The 18,482-nt window shown below is 41.7% G+C and overlaps 1 protein-coding gene across 4 annotated transcripts in view; it reads left to right on the forward strand.

Annotated features, from left to right (window-relative positions):
* The window catches only part of LOC140195180 (uncharacterized), an 82,328-nt gene that overhangs the window by 57,347 nt on the left and 6,499 nt on the right, over nt 1-18,482 (forward strand). For all 4 annotated transcript variants that reach the window (XM_072253087.1, XM_072253076.1, XM_072253106.1 and 1 more), the window contains 2 exons: nt 4,363-4,525; nt 7,668-7,826. In XM_072253087.1, coding sequence (XP_072109188.1) covers nt 4,363-4,525; nt 7,668-7,826 — 322 coding nt within the window. The remainder of the gene's footprint in view (nt 1-4,362; nt 4,526-7,667; nt 7,827-18,482) is intronic.

Here is an 18,482-nt window from a genome sequence, read left to right on the forward strand (position 1 = left end):
CCATATTAAATCCAACTCTGCACACACTGAGGATTGCCGTTCCCAATTGATTTAAATGTATATACTGTATGCGGAACAGATTTGAATTTTCTTTACAAGTAATATAGACAATAAATCTGTGTTCCACTTCCCTATTTTCCACACTTATTCCCTATCTATTCAATTTTGTTTTCCTCCTTCCAAACTAATCTAATCATTTATTTCAAATGATGCCACCTCTGATCTTTTGTGCTATTTTAAATTTCTTTTAAGTTCCATGAAATTATAGTGGTGTCAGTCAAGATAGTAAGGTCGAAGTTGATTCTGCACCCCAATACCACCTTTTTGTCCCATTCTCATCACCTCTGATTTTCCTTAGTGACCAAAAATCTTTCTCTGTGTCAAATACACTCAAGGACTTACCATCTTTGGGTATGATGTAAAAAGAAATTGCAAAATTTTATATCCCTTCGCATTTAAAAAAAACACTTCTCAGTCTTAGATGGCCTTGAGAACATGCCCTTTAGATCTAGATACACTGGCAAAGGAAAGTGTTTTCTACAACACCCTGAATCTTGTGTATTGGTAAGATGACTTCTCATTCTTCTAAAACCCAGTAACTCTAAAACTCTAAACCCTAAAACACAGTCAGTTATACTCTCCACCACCCTCCACCCCATCTGTGCTAATCACAGGAATCAGTCTAGTACATCTACGTTGCATGAACTCCCAGGGAAATATACTTAGTGAGAGACAGGAAATATACATGCCATGTTGATCTCTTTAGCTAAGGTCCAACATAGTTTGAGCAAAGCTTCCTTTGTCCTGATCCACATATGAGGGGTGATTGATATGTTCATGGCCTAAGGTAGTAGGAGTCAATCTTAGAAAACCTAGCACATTTATTTTTCAACATAGTCCCCTCCTACATTTACACGTTTAGTTCAGCAGTCGTGGAGCATACGGATCTTGGACCTCCAGAAAGTGTCCACAGATGGGTGATTGATAAGGTAGAAGGAGATGAGTTATTTAGCTCTTGTTATATGCACATGCAGGTCAACTTTGAGTGATTATGCAGAAAGTTTGAAGTTAATAACTCATCTCCTTCTACTTTAGGCCACGAACTTAGTGAGAGCTATTCAAATTGTTATTCAAATAACAAGCCATGGGTAACAAAGGACATTAAGGACATCCTGAACGCTACAAAGAGGGCGTTTAGAGATGGATATAGGGAGGAGCTGAGGGCAATACAGAGGGACCTGAAAGCCAGGATCAGGGAGGCTAAAGACAGGTACAGGAGGAAACTTGAGTGGAAACTCCAGCAGAACAACATGAGAGAGGTCTGGAGGGGGATGAGGACCATCACTGGGTTCCGGCAAACTAGCAACAGAAGAGCTGAAGGCAGTGTGGACAGGGCCAACGAACTTAACCTGTTCTTTAACAGATTTGACTTTGTGGCCCCTGCCCATCCCCCACATGAGCCATCTGTTGCTGGACCCCAATCAATACATATTCCACTCTCCCCTCCTACCCCTCCTCACAGTCCCCCACCCTGCTCTCATGACTATACCCCTTTCCCATACGAAACCACCACGGTGGGCTTCACAGCTGAACAGCTGAGAAGACAGCTGAAACGTCTCAACCCAAGCAAGGCTGCAGGACCGGATGGTGTCAGTACCAGGGTGCTCAAAGCCTGTGCCCCTCAGCTATGTGGAGTACTTTGCCATGTATTCAACCTGAGCCTGAGGCTCCGGAGGGTTCCTGTACTGTGGAAGACGTCCTGCCTCGTCCCTGTGCAGAAGACGCCGCGCCCCAGCGGCCTCAATGACTACAGACCGGTGGCATTGACCTCCCACATCATGAAGACCCTGGAGAGACTTGTTCTGGAGCTGCTCCGGCCTATGGTCAGGCCACACTTAGATTCCCTCCAGTTCGCCTACCAGCCCCGACTAGGAGTTGAGGGTGCCATCGTCTACATGCTGAACCGTGTCTATGCCCACCTGGACAAGCCAGCGAGCACTGTGAGGGTCATGTTTTTTGACTTCTCCAGTGTGTTCAACACCATCCACCCTGCTCTGCTGGGGCAGAAGCTGACAGCGATGCAGGTGAATGCTTCCCTGGTGTCATGGATTCTTGATTACCTGACTGGCAGACCACAGTACGTGTGCTTGCAACACTGTGTGTCTGACAGAGTGATCAGCAGCACTGGGGCTCCACAGGGGACTGTCTTGTCTCCCTTTCTCTTCACCATTTACACCTCGGACTTCAACTACTGCACAGAGTCTTGTCATCTTCAGAAGTTTTCTGATGACTCTGCCATAGTTGGATGCATCAGCAAGGGAGACGAGGCTGAGTACGGGGCTACGGTAGGAAACTTTGTCACATGGTGTGAGCAGAATTATCTGCAGCTTAATGTGAAAAAGACTAAGGAGCTGGTGGTAGACCTGAGGAGAGCTAAGGTACCAGTGACCCCTGTTTCCATCCAGGGGGTCAGTGTGGACATGGAGGATTACAAATACCTAGGGATATGAGTTGACAATAAACTGGACTGGTCAAAGAACACTGAAGCTGTCTACAAGAAGGGTCAGAGCCGTCTCTATTTCCTGAGGAGACTGAGGCCCTTTAACCTCTGCCAGACGATGCTGAGGATGTTCTACGAGTCCGTGGTGGCCAGTGCGATCATGTTTGCTGTTGTGTGCTGGGGCAGCAGGCTGAGGGTAGCAGACACCAACAGAATCAACAAACTCATTCGTAAGGCCAGTGATGTTGTGGGGATGGAACTGGGCGCTCTCACGGTGGTGTCTGAAAAGAGGATGCTGTCCAAGTTGCATGCCATCTTGGACAATGTCTCCCTTCCACTACATAATGTACTGGTTGGGCACAGGAGTACATTCAGCCGGAGACTCATTCCACCGAGATGCAGCACAGAGCGTCATAAGAAGTCATTCCTGCTGGTGGCCATCAAACCTTACAGCTCCTCCCTTGGAGGGTCAGACACCCTGAGCCAGTAGGCTGGTCCTGGACTTATTTCCTGGCATAATTTACATATTACTATTTAACTATTTATGGTTTTATTACTATTTATTATTTATGGTGCAACTGTAACGAAAACCAATTTCCTCCGGGATCAATAAAGTATGACTATGACTTATCAATCACCCCTGCTGAGTTATTAACTGATGAGTTATTAACTTCAAACTTTCCGCATAATGACTCAAAGAGCTGAACTGCATGTGCATGTAAAGAGAGCTGTATAACCAATTTCCCCCGGGATTAATAAAGTGTGACTATGACTGTGACTGTAACTCACCTCCTTCTACCTTAGGCCATGAACTTATCAATCACCCCGATGAGTTATTAACTGATGAGTTATTAACCTCTGTGTCCACACCCCTGCTGTGGACACTTTCTGTATGCTCCACGACCACTGGACTAAGTGTGTAAATGTGGGAGGGGACTATGTTGAAAAATAAATGTGCTAGGTTTTCCAAAACTGACTCCTTCTACCTTAGGCCACGAACATATCAATCACCCCTCGTAAAATATCATTTACCTGCTGAATAACTGCTGAACTCGTTTTCAGCTTTTACCTTTTGAGAAACAGCACACCAGGATTCCTTCAAGTATCAATAATTACTGGTTTTTCTCATTTAAAAAATTGTAGTTTCCTCTGTTCTACAGAGGTGTGAAACTTTTCCATATGGTGTATTTATTTCACTGCCACCTTCCTGCCTTACTTATTTAACATGACAGACCTTTAATCATTTAATTTTCATCCTGTAAAAAATGGTTACTCCACATAAGTAACTTCCATCAGTAACTAAGGCAGAAAGTTGTAAACTCAGCCAGCTCCATCATGGGCAGTAATCTCCCCATCATCCAAGACCCCTTCAAAAGGCGATGCCTCAAAAAGGCAGCATCCATCATTAAGGACCCCCATCACCCTGGACATGCCTTCTTCTCCTCCATGAAGGAGGAGGTACAGGAGCCTAAAGACACACACTCATCATTTCAGGAACAACATCTTCCACTCTGCCATCAGATTTCTGAGTGGACAATGAAGCCATGAACACTACCTCAGTACTTTTTCTCTCTTTTTGCACCCTTTATTTTATTTATACACACACACACACACATATATATATGATTATAAATATATGTATACATATATAATATAGTAATTTATAGTTATTATATTCTGCAATGAACTGCTGCTGCAAAACAACAAATTTCACAAAGTACACCAGAGATATTAATCTTGATTCTGACTCTGATCATTTCCTTACTTGTTCAAGTCATGTCATACATAATCCAAGGAGAAATAGAATGTACATGCTCATTTTTACTTCCAGGTAAAGGTTAACTGGTTTAATGTATTTCCAGAAATGAAATCAGTAGTCTGCAGCAAAAGCTGAGGGAGCAAGAGGTATTAGCAGAAGAAGAAAAGTTTCTCAGAAATAAAGAGGCTGAAGACTGTAGCCGCTTGACAAAAGAAAATGCCATTTTGCACTCTCAGGTGATGGAACTAACACAAGATGTGGAGAGGGTAGGTATAGTTTAAGAAAACTGATTGTTTAAATAGTTATTACTGTATATTGGGTATAAATAATCTGGTGTTATGTCTGCCTTTTTATTTTACAAATATGCAAACCAATACAGAGAGAAGTCTAAAATGGGAGGAGAGAACAATTTGAAGTTTGCTCTACTTGTAGGTCATTTTAAAAACAAACTGATCAATTGAGTGGTATACTGAAGGATATTGCTACTAATCATTTAGGTTAAATTAGGTTAAAAGCTAAATGTGTATAATTAAAGCAACACACCCAAAATGCTGGAGGAACTCAGCAGGCCAGGCAGCATCTATGGAGAAGAGTACAGTCGACGTTTTAGCCTGAAATGTCAATTGTACTCTTTTTCCAAAGATGCTGCCTGGCCTGCTGAGTTCCTCCAGCATTTTGTGTTTGTTGCTTGGATTTTCAGCACCTGGAGATTTTCTCTTGTTTGTGCATACTTAAAAACACCTAAAAGACAGCGACACTGGCTGAGTTACAAATTTGGAACAAAACACAATTTTAAGTGACATAAGCATGTTGTGCTTACCCTTGCTGTCTCGCTGCAAGATTCAGAACCATGAAGAGAATAGATCTTTTTGACTTAACAGTCCTAATAAATGAAAAGGGGCAAAAATAAAACTATTACACAAAAGTACACTGGTTGGTGCTGTGGGCTTTGGCCCAACTTTCAGTCTGCCTAGAGCATTGAGATTCCAGCAGACCAAGGAACCAACTGTAAAAACTGATTTCCATATGGTATTGTGATATTTCTGCAGTTCTTGGAATGGAATGAATCAGAATACTTGTTTTCTTTTGGAGCTGGATGGATAAATGCGTAACATTGATGTCACTCAAATAGTCCAGTATGCCATGAAATTAAAGTCAAGAATTTCCATATGGTCTGACTTTTTAAAATCCATGACAAAAAATGTAAATCGATTTTCTTTGAGAACTTTGGAAAAATATAGACTATGTTAAACAAAATTATTAACCTTAGTCATCTGTCAAACCCCGCCCCCCCTCATGACAGCATGCCAAGAATATCATTGATTGTTCATTCAGGGCTTTACATCTTGCCTTTTCAGATAGATTATGTATGATTAATCAGCATCGCTAACAGCTGTGTAATCACCCTCACAACATACAAATTTGTCTTTACATTTTCAGTAGAACCTTTATCATTTAGCCAGGACTGCAAAGAATGAAAGCTAGAGGGGGATGTGTGGAACTGTATTTTATATCATTGTACCAGAGGTACAATTGTCTCTTCTCCATTCTGGCCTGCAAATATGAGGGAGAAAGTAGTGGTTAATTTATATGAGTCACAGTTTTTCTAGTTCAGCTACTTTGTGGATCTCCCAAAGCTGTGAAACTGAAAGAACATTGAGGGATTCACTAAGTTTAGGTAAGTAAAATTATACATTTTTGCAAATCCAATTTAAGCACAGTTAGATCCGCAGTTCTATCTCTACCATACTAAAACTTACTGTAATTAGTGCCATAACTACCCTTTGTCGTTAAAAGGCAGTTGCTTGGGTTATTTGTTATCCTGTGCTGTCATTACTGAATATTGTTAATTCACTGCTACTACCTCCAGGTGCTACTGTTATGAGTTATTGGAATTTATACAATGGATAGTAATAATGATAGAGAGATGAGAATAAAGACTGATATATTGGCTGGCTGTCACGAGCAATTCAGAGTAGGTTTGCTTCCGAGGAAGAAACATGATTACCCTAAAAGTTAATGAGTGACTTTGTTACAATTCCTCATTATTTAAGAGGGATAAAGGCAGGTACTTCCTTTAAATAAAAGCCAGTATCACAAAGGCTGTTGGCAATGACACTAAGACTGCAGAGGCATACAGTGAACAATCCCTTCATAGCTAGAACAATAAGGTGTTAGCTTGTGTATAAACTTATTGCTGGTATTCCAGACCCTGACCATGATCCCAGCTCTGGCTACTGCCTTTTTATCGCTGGTGAAATTACTCTGATATGGAAAGGGGAGACTGCCTTTATAATGCTAGTGAGATCACTCTGCTATGGAGAGGGAGAATGTCACCCAGGTCTTCTACGTTTTGGAGGTGGACTTGGACTGTGGACTTTTTTTTTCAGTCTCATGTGTTTTTTGTGTGTTCTGTGTTTTTCGCCTGATCTTGGTTTTTTTTTGTATGTGGAGGGGGAGGGGGATTTGGGGGCTGATGATCCTTTCATTTCTTTCTTGGTTTCATCAGTATTTGGAGAAGAATTTCAGAGTTGTATAAATGAACCTTTGAACTTTTGAAGTCATTGCCTGCAGTTCAGGCTCTGAATCTACCTACACATCAATCAAAGTTCCTGACCCTGACTTTGCAAGAGCATTGATTGCAACAAGGATTTAGTATTTGTTTCACTGATTTGGCCATCTCAGTCATCATCTGAAAATATCTTCACCTAATTATTTCCCACATAGGCTGAAATTTTGCACGTGGTTATTTACATTGTCACATCATCCTCAGAAATCCTGTCCTGTACTATTGTTTATTGAAGCAGCTGCTTACCTATGGGTTACCTTAACTGTGTAAGTATTCCTTTAAATAGTGCTGCATATATTGCAATGCATTTGCAAATTTTTGGTCTCCTTAGGCATATTTGGTTCCTTCCTACTGAGACTAAAGGAGTGATTAGAATCTATTTAATATTATTTAGATTTATTGTTTGGCAGAGTTTCTGATATTACTTCGTGACATCTCAGATACATGTCATGCATCGATGAAAACGTTAACCTAACTTTTACTCAGGTTAATATTGTAAATCCATGGCTTTATTATTGAACCATTTCATTTATTATGATCTGTACTATTTACAATACAGTAAATCATTTATTATGTGTAGGAATAACAATTTGCTTAGTATTCTGGTAAAATTTGTTACTTAGTAAAAGGTGTTAATTTATCCAATTCTTCTTTCATTTAGAAGAATTGTTCTCTAAGTGCTATAGCAAAACCTACGTTTTCCTGCTGCTATTAGCATTGACGAAAGTTGTATCAATGTTTAATTAACTGAAATCAAAGTGTTCTGGAATTGCTTATTATCCTTAAGGCTTATAACTTAGAAAAACTTCATTATAAAATGGTTAAAAAATCTACTGCAGGCTCAAGCAGCTCGAGATGAGAAGAATTCCCAGCATTCAAATAGCATCACAGAATTAAAGTCTCTAAAAGAGAATGAAAGACAACTTGAATTGGAACTAGTCTTTTTAAAAAGAGTTATTGAGGAAGAGGAGGAGAAGGTCATCAGTGCCATGGAGCAGGTAGGTAGTTACTTCACTTGGGCATTGTGCAAGAGTTTTTTGGTTCCTCTCAGTTTTCATTGAGACATATCAATAATTATCATCTTTTGAATGTGTGGCAAGTCTGCACTGCAGATCAAGTAAAAGGTAAGTAACTTAGCAGCAATTTCAGATGTAAATAACACTTTCTGTACACTTTTATTTTGGATACAGAGTGCCTTCCATGTAGTTGATAATTGTATTCAAGGAAGACTGTTGCCCCTCAATCTACTAGGAAGGACAATTAACAAAATGTTTGATTAATTTCAATCCAGTCTTCCATGCACACAAATCTGGCAGTGAAAAAGTTGAAAATTAAAATTGCAGGAGAGCTTACCATTGCACACCAAGGATAAATAAATTTGTTCCCTCTCATTACTACAGCTCCAGATTTAAGGTGGTAAAATATAAATATTTGTCTTGGAAATTGACTGGTACCTCTAAAGGCAGGTTAACACCTTATAACCAGGCGACCATACGATATAGGAGCAGAATTAGGCCTGTGGCACATTGAGTCTGCTCTGCCATTTCATCATGGCTGATCCATTTTCCCCCTCAGCTCCATTTCCTGCCTTCTCACAGTAACCTTTCACACCCCGACTAACCAAGAACCTATCCACCTCCACCTTGATTATGCCCAATGACCTGGCCTCCACAGCCACCTTTGGCAATGAATTCCACAGATTTGTGACCCTCTGGCTAAAAAAAAAATTCCTCCTCACCTCCATTCTAAGTGGACGACCCTCTGGTTCTAGGGTCACCTACAATAAGAAACATCCTCTTCACATCCACTTTTACCAAGCCTTTCAACATTGGATATAATTCAGTGGGACCCCTCTCATTCTTCTAAATTCCAGTGAGTATATGCCCAGAGCAGTCATACGATAAACCTTTCATTCCTGGAATCATTCTCGTGAACCTCCTCTGAAACTTCTCCAATGTCGGCACATCCTTTCTTAGATAAGGGACCCAAAACTGCTTACAATACTCTAAGTGAGGCCTCACCAATATCTATATAGCCTCTGCGTTACATCCTTCCTTTTGTACTCTAATCCTCTCACAATGAATGCTAACTATGTATTTGCCTTCCTCACCACTGACTCAACCTGTCCGTTAACCTTCAGGGAATTCTGTCCAAGGACTCTCAAGTCCCGTTGCATTTTGGATTTTCAAATTTTCTGCCCATTTAGAGTATAGTTTATGCTCTTGTTCCTTCTACCAAAGTGCATGACCGTACACTTCATGACACTGTATTCCATCTGTCACTTCTTTGCCCATCCTCTTAATCTTTAAGTCTTTCTCCAGCCTCCCTATTTCCTCAACACCACCTGCCACTCTACCTATCTTCGTATTGCCTGCAAATTTGTCTGCAATTCTGTCATCCAAATCATTGACGTAAAGCATAAAAAGAAGCAGTCTCCACACCAACTCCTGAGCGACATCACTAGTCACCGGCAGCCAACCAGAGAAGGTTCCCCTTATTCCCACTTTTTGTCTCCTGCCAATCAGCCAATCCTCTATCCATGGAAGTATCTTAGAAACATCGAAAACCTACAGCACAATACGGGCCCCTTGGCCCACAAAGATGTGCCAAACATGACTCTACCTTAGAAATTACTAGGCTTAAGCATAGCCCTCTATTTTTCTAAGCTCCATGTACATATCCAGAAGTCTCTTAAAAGTCCTTATCATATCTGCCTCCACCACTGTTGCCGGCAGCCCATTCCATGCACTCACCACTCTCTGAGTAAAAAAACTTATCCCTGACATCTCCTCTGTACCTACTCCCCAGCACCATAAACTTGTGTCCTCTTTTGGCAACCATTTCAGCCCTGGGAAAATGCTTCTGACTATCCACACGATCAATGCCTCTCATGATCTTGTACACCTCTATCAGGTCACCTCTCATCTTCTGTAGCTCCAAGGAGAAAAGGCCAAGTTCACTCAACCTGTTTTCATAAGGCATGCTCCCCAATCCAGGCAACATCCTTGTAAATCTCCTCTGCACCCTTTCTATGGCTTCCACATCCTTCCTGTAGTGAGGCGACCAGAACTGAGCACAGTACTCCAAGTGGAATCTGACCAGGGTCCTATATAGCTACAACATTACCTCTTGGCTCTTAAACTCAATCCCATGATTGATGAAGGCCAATGCACCATATGCCTTCTTAACCACAGAGTCAACCTGCGTAGCAGCTTTGAGCGTACTATAGACTCAGACCCCAAGATCCCTCTGATCCTCCACACTGCGAAGATTCTTAGCATTAATATTATATTCTTCCATCATATTTGACCTACCAAAATGAACCACTTCACACTTATCTTCACTCTATCTGCAACTTCTCAGCCCAGTTTTGCATCCTATCAATGTCCCGCTGTAACCTCTGACTGCCCTCCACACTATCCACACACCTCCAACCTTCGCAAACTTACTAACCCATCCCTCCACTTCCTCATCCAGGTCATTTATAAAAATCACGAAGAGTAAAGGTCCCAGAACAGATCCCTGAGGCACACCACTGGTCACCGACCTCCATGCAGAATATGACCCGACTACAACCACTCTTTGCTTTCTGTGGTCAAGCCAGTTCTGGATCTACAAAGCAATGTCCCCTTGGATCCCATGCCTCCGTACTTTCTCAATAAGCCTTGCATGGGGTATCTTATCAAATGCCTTGCTAAAATCCATATACACGACATCTACTACTCTTCCTTCGTCAATGTGTTTAGTCACATCCTCAAAAAATTCAATTAGGCTCGTAAGGCACGACCTGCCCTTAACAAAGCCATCCTGACTATTCCTAATCATATTATACCTCAGGATCTTCTCCATCAGCTTACCAACCACTGAAGTAAGACTCACTGGTCTATAATTTCCTGGGCTAGCTCTACTCCCTTTCTTGAATAAAGGAACAACATCTGCAACCCTCCAATCCCTCGGAACCTCTCCCGTCCACTTTGATGATTCAAAGATTATCCCCAGAGGCTCAGCAATCTCCTCCCTTGCCTCCCATGGTAGCCTGGGATACATCTCATCTGGTTCTGGTGACTTATCCAACTTGATGCTTTCCAAAAGCTCCAGCACATCCTCTTTCTTAATATCTACATGCTCAAGCTTTTCAGTCCACTGCAAGTCATCACTACAATCACCAAGATCCTTTTCCATGGTGAATACTGAAGTAAAGTATTCATTAAGTACCTCTGCTATTTCCTCTGGTTCTATGCACACTTTTTCACTGTCACACTTGATAGGTCCTATTCTTTCACGTCTTATCCTCTTGCTCTTCACATACTTGTAGAATGCCTTGGGGCTTTCCTTAATCCTGCCCGCCAAGGCCTTCTCATGGCCCCTGTTAGCCTTATAATCTTCTAGATCTCTAACATTACCTAGCACTCTGAACCTTTTGTAAGCTTTTCTTTTCTTCTTGACTAGATTTATTACAACCTTTGTACACTACGGTTCCTGTACCCTACCATAACTTCCCTGTCTTATTAGAGCATACCTATGCAGAACTCCACGCAAGTATCCCCCTTTCCCTGAGAACATCTGTTCCCAATTTAAGCTTCCAATTTCCTGCCTGATAGCCTAATTCCCCTTACCAATTAAACGCTTTTCTAACTTGTCTGTTCCTATCTCTCTCCAATGCTATTGTAAAGGAGATAGAATTATGATCACTATCTCCAAAATGCTCTCCCACTGAGAGATCTGACACCTGGCCGGGTTCATTTCCCAATACCAAATCAAGTACAGTCTCTCCTCTTGTAGGCCTATATACATCTTGTGTCAAGAAACCTTTCTGAACACACCTAACAAACTCCACCCCATCTTTCCTGTGAATCTATGGGCTCTTGTCTTGATAAGCAGACTTGTTTGCGGCACCTTATCAAAGGCCTTCTGAAAACCAAGTACACAACATCCACCGATTCTCTGTTGTCTATTCTGATTGTTACTTCCTCTAAGAATTCTAACAGATTTGTCAGGCAAGATTTCCCATTCAGGATATCATGCTGACTTTGGCCTATTTTATCATGTGCCTCCAAGTACCCTGAGACCTCATCCTTAACAATCAACTCCAATATCTCCGCAAACACTGAAGTCAGCTAAATGGCTTATAATTTCCTTTCTTCTGCCTCCCTCCCTTCTTGAAGAGTAGAGTGACATTAGCAATTTTCCAGTCCTCTGGAGCCATGCTAGAATCTAGTGATTCTTGAAAGATCATTACTAATGCCCCCACAATCTCTTCAGCTGCCTCTTTCAGAATGGTGGGGTGTAGTCCATCTGTTCCAGGTGACTTACCTACCTTGAAACTCTTCAGCTTCCCAAGCAGCTTCTCCTTAGTAATAGCAATTGCACTCACTTCTGCCCCCGACACTGTCGAATTTATAGCACGCTGATAGTGATAGTGTCTTCCACAGTGAAGACAGATACAAAATACTCACCTAATTTATCTGCCATTTCCTTGTCCCTCATTATTATCTCTCCAACGTCATTCTCCAGTGGTCCGATATCTACTCTCACCTCTCTTTTACTCTTTATATATCTGAAAATACTTTTGATATCCTCTTTGATAGTATTGGCTAGCTTACCTTTATGTTTCACATTTTTAGTTGCCTTGTATTGGATTTTAAAAGTTTCCCAATCCTCTAACTTCTCACTAATTATTTACTCTATTATATGCCCTCTTTTGTTTTTATGCTGTCCTTGACTTCCTTTATCAGCCACAGTTGCCTCATCCTCCTTTTAGTATGTTTCGTCTTTGGGATGTATCTTTCCTGCGCCTCTGACTTGCTCCCAGAAACTCCAGCCATTGATGTTCTGCTGTCTTCCCTGCTGGTGTCCCTTCCAATCATCTTTGTGCAGCTCCTCCTTCGTGCTTCTATAATCCCCTTTACTCCGCTCTAATACTGATACATTTGACTTCAGCTTCTACCTCTCAAATTGCAGGATGAAGTCTATCACATTATGATCACTGACTTCCAAGGGTTCATGACACAAAACCCAATCCAAAACAGCCTTTCACCTAGTGTGCTCAACCACTAACTGCCCTAAAAAGTCATCATGTTGACATTCTACATATTCTCTCTCAGGATCCAGCTCCAACCTACATATTGAAATCCCCTATAACATTGCAGAGCATCAGGCAGAAGGTACTGGAGCATACGAACTAGAACGGTCAGGCTGGGTAACGCCTTCTTTTCCCCAGCCTATTAGACTTCTTCACACTGTGCTGCCACCCAGTACGCATGTACACCCTGTCTGAAGGCTTCTGCTCAAACAACACCCCCCACCCCGTCAACTTTATCTGTTATTCCTGCTGTTTCACATATTTATACTACTGCTTGCTTTATTGTAATAGTGCCAGTAACTCTATACTGCCTTACATAAACATGTACCTCACACCTTATGTCAACCTGCCAACTTCAGGCCATGTCGTTCCGGTAGTTGTGCTTATATTAGTTTGTGACTGTATGTGCTGTGTGTGACTATATGTGTTGTGTTTTGCACCTTGGCCCATAGGTGAATGATCTTTATGGTTGAATGACAATAGGCCTCAACTTGAATTTGATATGTAGGCAAAATATTGAGAAAGAGACAACAGGTCCTGGAAGCTAGAGCAATAAAGATGAACTTACAGCAGGGGTTCCCAACCTGGGGTCCGTGGACCTCTTGCTTAATGGTATTGGTCCACGGCATTTAAAAGGTTGGAAACCCCTAACTTAGAGGGTCAGGGAGCATCTGAAGAGAGAAATGGATAGTCGATGTATCAGGCTGAAATTCTTCATCTGGACTGAAGGATAGAGGGGAGATTGCCAGAATAAAAGGGCTTGAGAGAGGGATAAAATATTAATACTAGTTGAATTTTCATTGCGTGGCAAGACTTGCTTAGTCGTTGAAATGTGAAATGCAAGATTGTATATTTTCAAAATTAGTCAGGAACTACATAGGATCAAACAGCACATGAAGTAGCTATTTAATCTACCACATTTCTGCTGGCATTTGATAGAGCCATCTAATAAATCACACCCCCTCCTGCATTACTGCCCAACCTTTACTGGCATCCTCAATGAATGTACATGCTGTAGTCACAGCATAGTACGTATCTTTTTTTTTAGAAAGAGATACAGAAATAGGATAAGGAAAGTGGAGTTGTTGTTATCAGCTGTGATTTTCCAGAAGTAAGTGGTATCTCAAATCCATCTATCAGTGGAAAGTTCCGCATTGTTTATTGATGTTTTGATTAAGACCATAAAACATAGGAGCAGAATTAGGCCATTCAGCCCATCGAGTATACTCCACCATTCCATCATGGCTGATTCATAATCCCTCACAACCGCATTTTCCCACCTTCTCCCCATAACCTTTGACACCCTTACTAAGCAACAACCTATCAACATCTGCTTTTAATATAGCTGATGACTTGGCCTCCTTCCACAGCCATCTGTGACAATGAATTCTACAGATTCACTACCCTCTGGTTAAAGAAATTCCTCCTCATCTCTGTTCTAAACAGACATGCTTGTATTTAGATGCTGTTCTCTCTGGTCCTAGACTCCCTCACTATTTAAAACAGTCTCTCCAAATCCACTCTATCTAAGCCTCCCAATATTCGATGGGTCTCAATGAGGTCCACCCCTCATTCTTCTAAACTCCAGCGATTACAGACCCAGAGCCATCAAATGCTCATCATACATTAACCCTTTCGTTCCTGGGATCTTTCTCCTGAAGTACTCCAATGCTAGCACATCTGTTCTTAGATAAGGGGCCCAAAAATGCTCACAATACTCCAAGTGCCATCTGACCTATGTCTTGTAAATTTCTGCATCCCATCTCTGGCAAAATTTGAACAGTCCAAACTTTCCCAGTCTTAAGTTGCACATTCTTGATACCATTCAAGCAAATTGCTCGACAGAACCCTTTCGAGTAGAGTTGTGTCTCGATTTGGACACCATGATCTGTGGAGGTGATTTACAAAGAGAGGCATACCTGATTTCAGATTACATTTCAAAAGCCACAAAGGCCACATTTCAACTTCTACCTCAGACTACATTTCCTTTAACTTGCACTGATGTTGCTGTGCTTATTGTTTTTAATTGTGTAGGCTATGAATTTATGCTTATGCTGTGTTGATATGTTTGTAATGTACTGTGCTTCTGTAAAAGAAAAGGTAATTTCCATGGCATTTATAACCAGGTTACATATGCCTATGAAATGAAACGTGAAAGACTTTGTTTAGGCAGTTTGAATTGTCAGCTTTAAAAGATTCAAAAGATAGTTGAAACATGAAAATATTATGGCTACTGAACACCTGAAGATGGCATTATTTTTATTGTAATTTTCCATTTGAAACTATTCTGGATTTAAATAAATTATTCACTATTCAAATTTTAATTCCCGGGTAAGTTCAAACTCCACAAACAAGTTCGTACACGTTTGAAATGTGCTCTGTCTGCTTCACCAAATTTAAGTAAACTTTGGAGCAACAGAATACAGAACTATTGAGAGCAATGAAGATGGTGTTGGAGGAACTCAGTGAGTCAGGCACCCTCTATGGAGGGTGTATGGGGTGTCAGGGAGGGGTAGCACCTCTGGTGGGGGAACATGTCACGTCCTTTTCAGGGCGGTTAGTCCACCTTTGGTCCCCACCTGGCACTCAGCTCTCACCTGTGGCTCCCCGTAGCTGTTTGCATGCAACAGTGACCACACCCCGGGCAACGGCTTCGACAAGCCGGCTAAGCCAGGTGAGGGTAGCCGATGGGTCTCAAACCCTCGGTGTGATAGGGAGTTGTCTATCTCAGCATGTGAAGACAGACTCCGGCGGATTGAGCGGACGAGACCAATGGAAGGTCCAACGGTCAAGAAGAGGTCTCTGCAAGCGTCGTGGAACGTGTAGAGTAGGACAAGACACAGAAGACGTCCTGGTCATCCACTGCGCCTAGTCCCATCTCCAGCTGTCTAGACTCTGTCTTGCCACTGGATCCAGATCGGAATTGGGAAGAGAGAGTGAGGCTGACGCTGCGCAACTCTCCCTCACTTAAATCCAAATCACGCGCTAGTCTCGACACCATCATAATGGTGTCGAGGTCCTCATCGACGTCAACGATGGACGAACAACAACAATGGAGGGAACTGGACTGCCAATATTTTGGGTCAGGACTCTTCATCTGGATAGGTCCCTTTATGTTCTTCGAATTTACCATTAGTAATACCCAATGATATTTTGAAAAGAATTAACTTCTGTGACTTGTTTGTACATCCAGGAGCTGAAAGCTTAAAGGAAACCTTAAGAAATAACCAGCATGAACATATTGTGATTATACTTTTTCAGTCCAGAGAGAAAACTTTCAGATGGGACTCGGGCTATTTCTCTGAATGAGTTTAATAAAAACAAATTTTACTTATTGTGAATATATTAAAATAATTATTGGCGAGACTGGCATGTGCAAAAACAAGCTACTTCTTGTTCATAAACTTTTTGACCAATCTTGCTGTTTTTAGAACAAATGCAAAGAATGAATTTCTCTCTCTTATATTTCTATTGGATTATAAAAGTTTATAAGCACTGAAAGCTTCCAGAACTTTTACTTGTATGAGATTCAAGGTTCAATATTATTTAATGTCATTTCCAGTTCAAAAGTGTAAAAGAAACCGAAATTATTGTTACTCTGGATCTGATGCAGCACAAAATAAAACACAATAAGACAAAGAATACAGCAATTTAAAAACACAAATACATAAGATAACTTATATACATTAATTGTATGTCCATAAAGTGACACTAGGCACAGGAGTGTCTGTACATAAGGTGACTGACAGGAAATGATAAAAGTAGTGATGGTTGGGGGTGTGATGTGTTGGGGTGGGGTGGGTTTGTGGAGGAGGTGCTGATCAGCCTTACTGCTTGGAGAAAGGCAACTGTTTTTTGAGTGGGATGGTCCTGGTGTGGATGCTACATTGCCTCCTCCCAGAAGGGAGTGGGACAAACAGTTCATTTGCAGGATAGGTGGGTTCCATCATGATGTTACTGGCCCTTTTCCGGTACCTTTCTGTACATATGTCCTTGATGGCAGGTAGGGGTAGGCTGGTGCTAGTGATGCATTGGGTAGTTTTAACTACCTATTGTAGAGCCACCTTGTTCACCACAGTGCAGTTTCTCTACCACACAATGATGCAGCATGTTAAGATGCTCTCTGCTACACATCTGTAGAATATGTGAGTATAGGCGTGCATCGTTCACCTAACTTCAGCCTCCTTAGAAGTAAAGCCATTGGTGAACTTTCCTGTTTGTGTCGATTGGGTTCTGGGACCATGAGAGGTCGTGTGAGAATGTGCACTTCCAGGAGCTTGAAGCTGCTTGCAGTTTCCAGTACTCTGCTGCTGATGGAAAGAATGGTGCAAGTGGTGAGAGTTCTCCTGAAGTCAGTAACCATCTCCTTGTTGACATTGAAGAGGAGTTTATTTGCCTGACAGAAGGCCTCTAGCTCCTCCACCTCCTCTTTATGGTGATGAGCCCCACTATTATCATGTCATTGGCAAAGATGACAATATGATTACTTGGGTGTTTGGCCGTGTAGTCATGTGAAACTAGAGTGTACAGCAATGGGTTCAATTTATAACCGGGGGTGGGGAAACCATGCTGAGGTTGATGGGAAGCGAGAAGCAGTTGTGCATCCTGACTATCTGAGGTGTGTTCGTTCTGAAGTCGAACACCCATTTGCAGAGAGGTGTATTTAAACGAGGAGTAGGGTTCTACCCAGATATAATGCAGAATTTATAGGATCATAGAACGCTGCTGCACGGAACCAGACCCTTTGGCTCATCTAGACCATGCCAAACTATTATCCTGCCTAGTCCCATGGACCTACACATGCACCATAGCCCTTCACCCACCTTCCATCTATATACTTTCACAAACCTCTCTTAAATGTTGAAATTAAACCAACATCCACCACTTCTAATGGCAGCTCATTTCACACTCTCACCACCCTCTGAGTGAAGAAGATCTCCCTCTGATTCCCTTTAAATATTTCACCTTTCACCCTTAAATCCATAATCTATAGTTATAGTCCCACTCAACCTTAGTGGAAAAAGCCTGCTTGCATTTACCCTATCTACACCCCTCATAATTTTGTATACCTCTATCAAATCTTCCATCATTCTCCTACACTCCAGGAAATAAAGTCCTAACCTATTTAACATTTCCATATGACTCAGATCCTCAAGTCCTGGCAATTTCTTGTAAATTTTCTCTGTACTCTTTCAATCTTATTGATATTTTTGCTGTAGGTAGATGGCCAGAACTACATACAATACTCCAAATCAGGCCTCACCAACACCTTATGAAACTTCAACATAACATTCTAACTCCTGTACTCAATACTTTTGGTTTATAGAAACATAGAAAACCTACAGCACAATACAGGCACTTCGGCCCACAAAGTTGTGCCGAACATGTCCTGTGTTAGAAATTACTAGGCTTAGCTATAGCTCTCTATTTTTCTAAGCTCCATGTACCTATCCAAAAGTCTCTTAAAAGACCCTATCGTATCCGCCTCCACCACTGTTGCTGACAGCCCATTCCATGCACTCACCACTCTCTGAGTAAAAAACTTACCCCTGACATTTCCTCTGTACTTTCT

This window comes from Mobula birostris, chromosome 1 (assembly GCF_030028105.1).
Source record: "Mobula birostris isolate sMobBir1 chromosome 1, sMobBir1.hap1, whole genome shotgun sequence".
NCBI classification, from domain to species: domain Eukaryota; kingdom Metazoa; phylum Chordata; class Chondrichthyes; order Myliobatiformes; family Myliobatidae; genus Mobula; species Mobula birostris.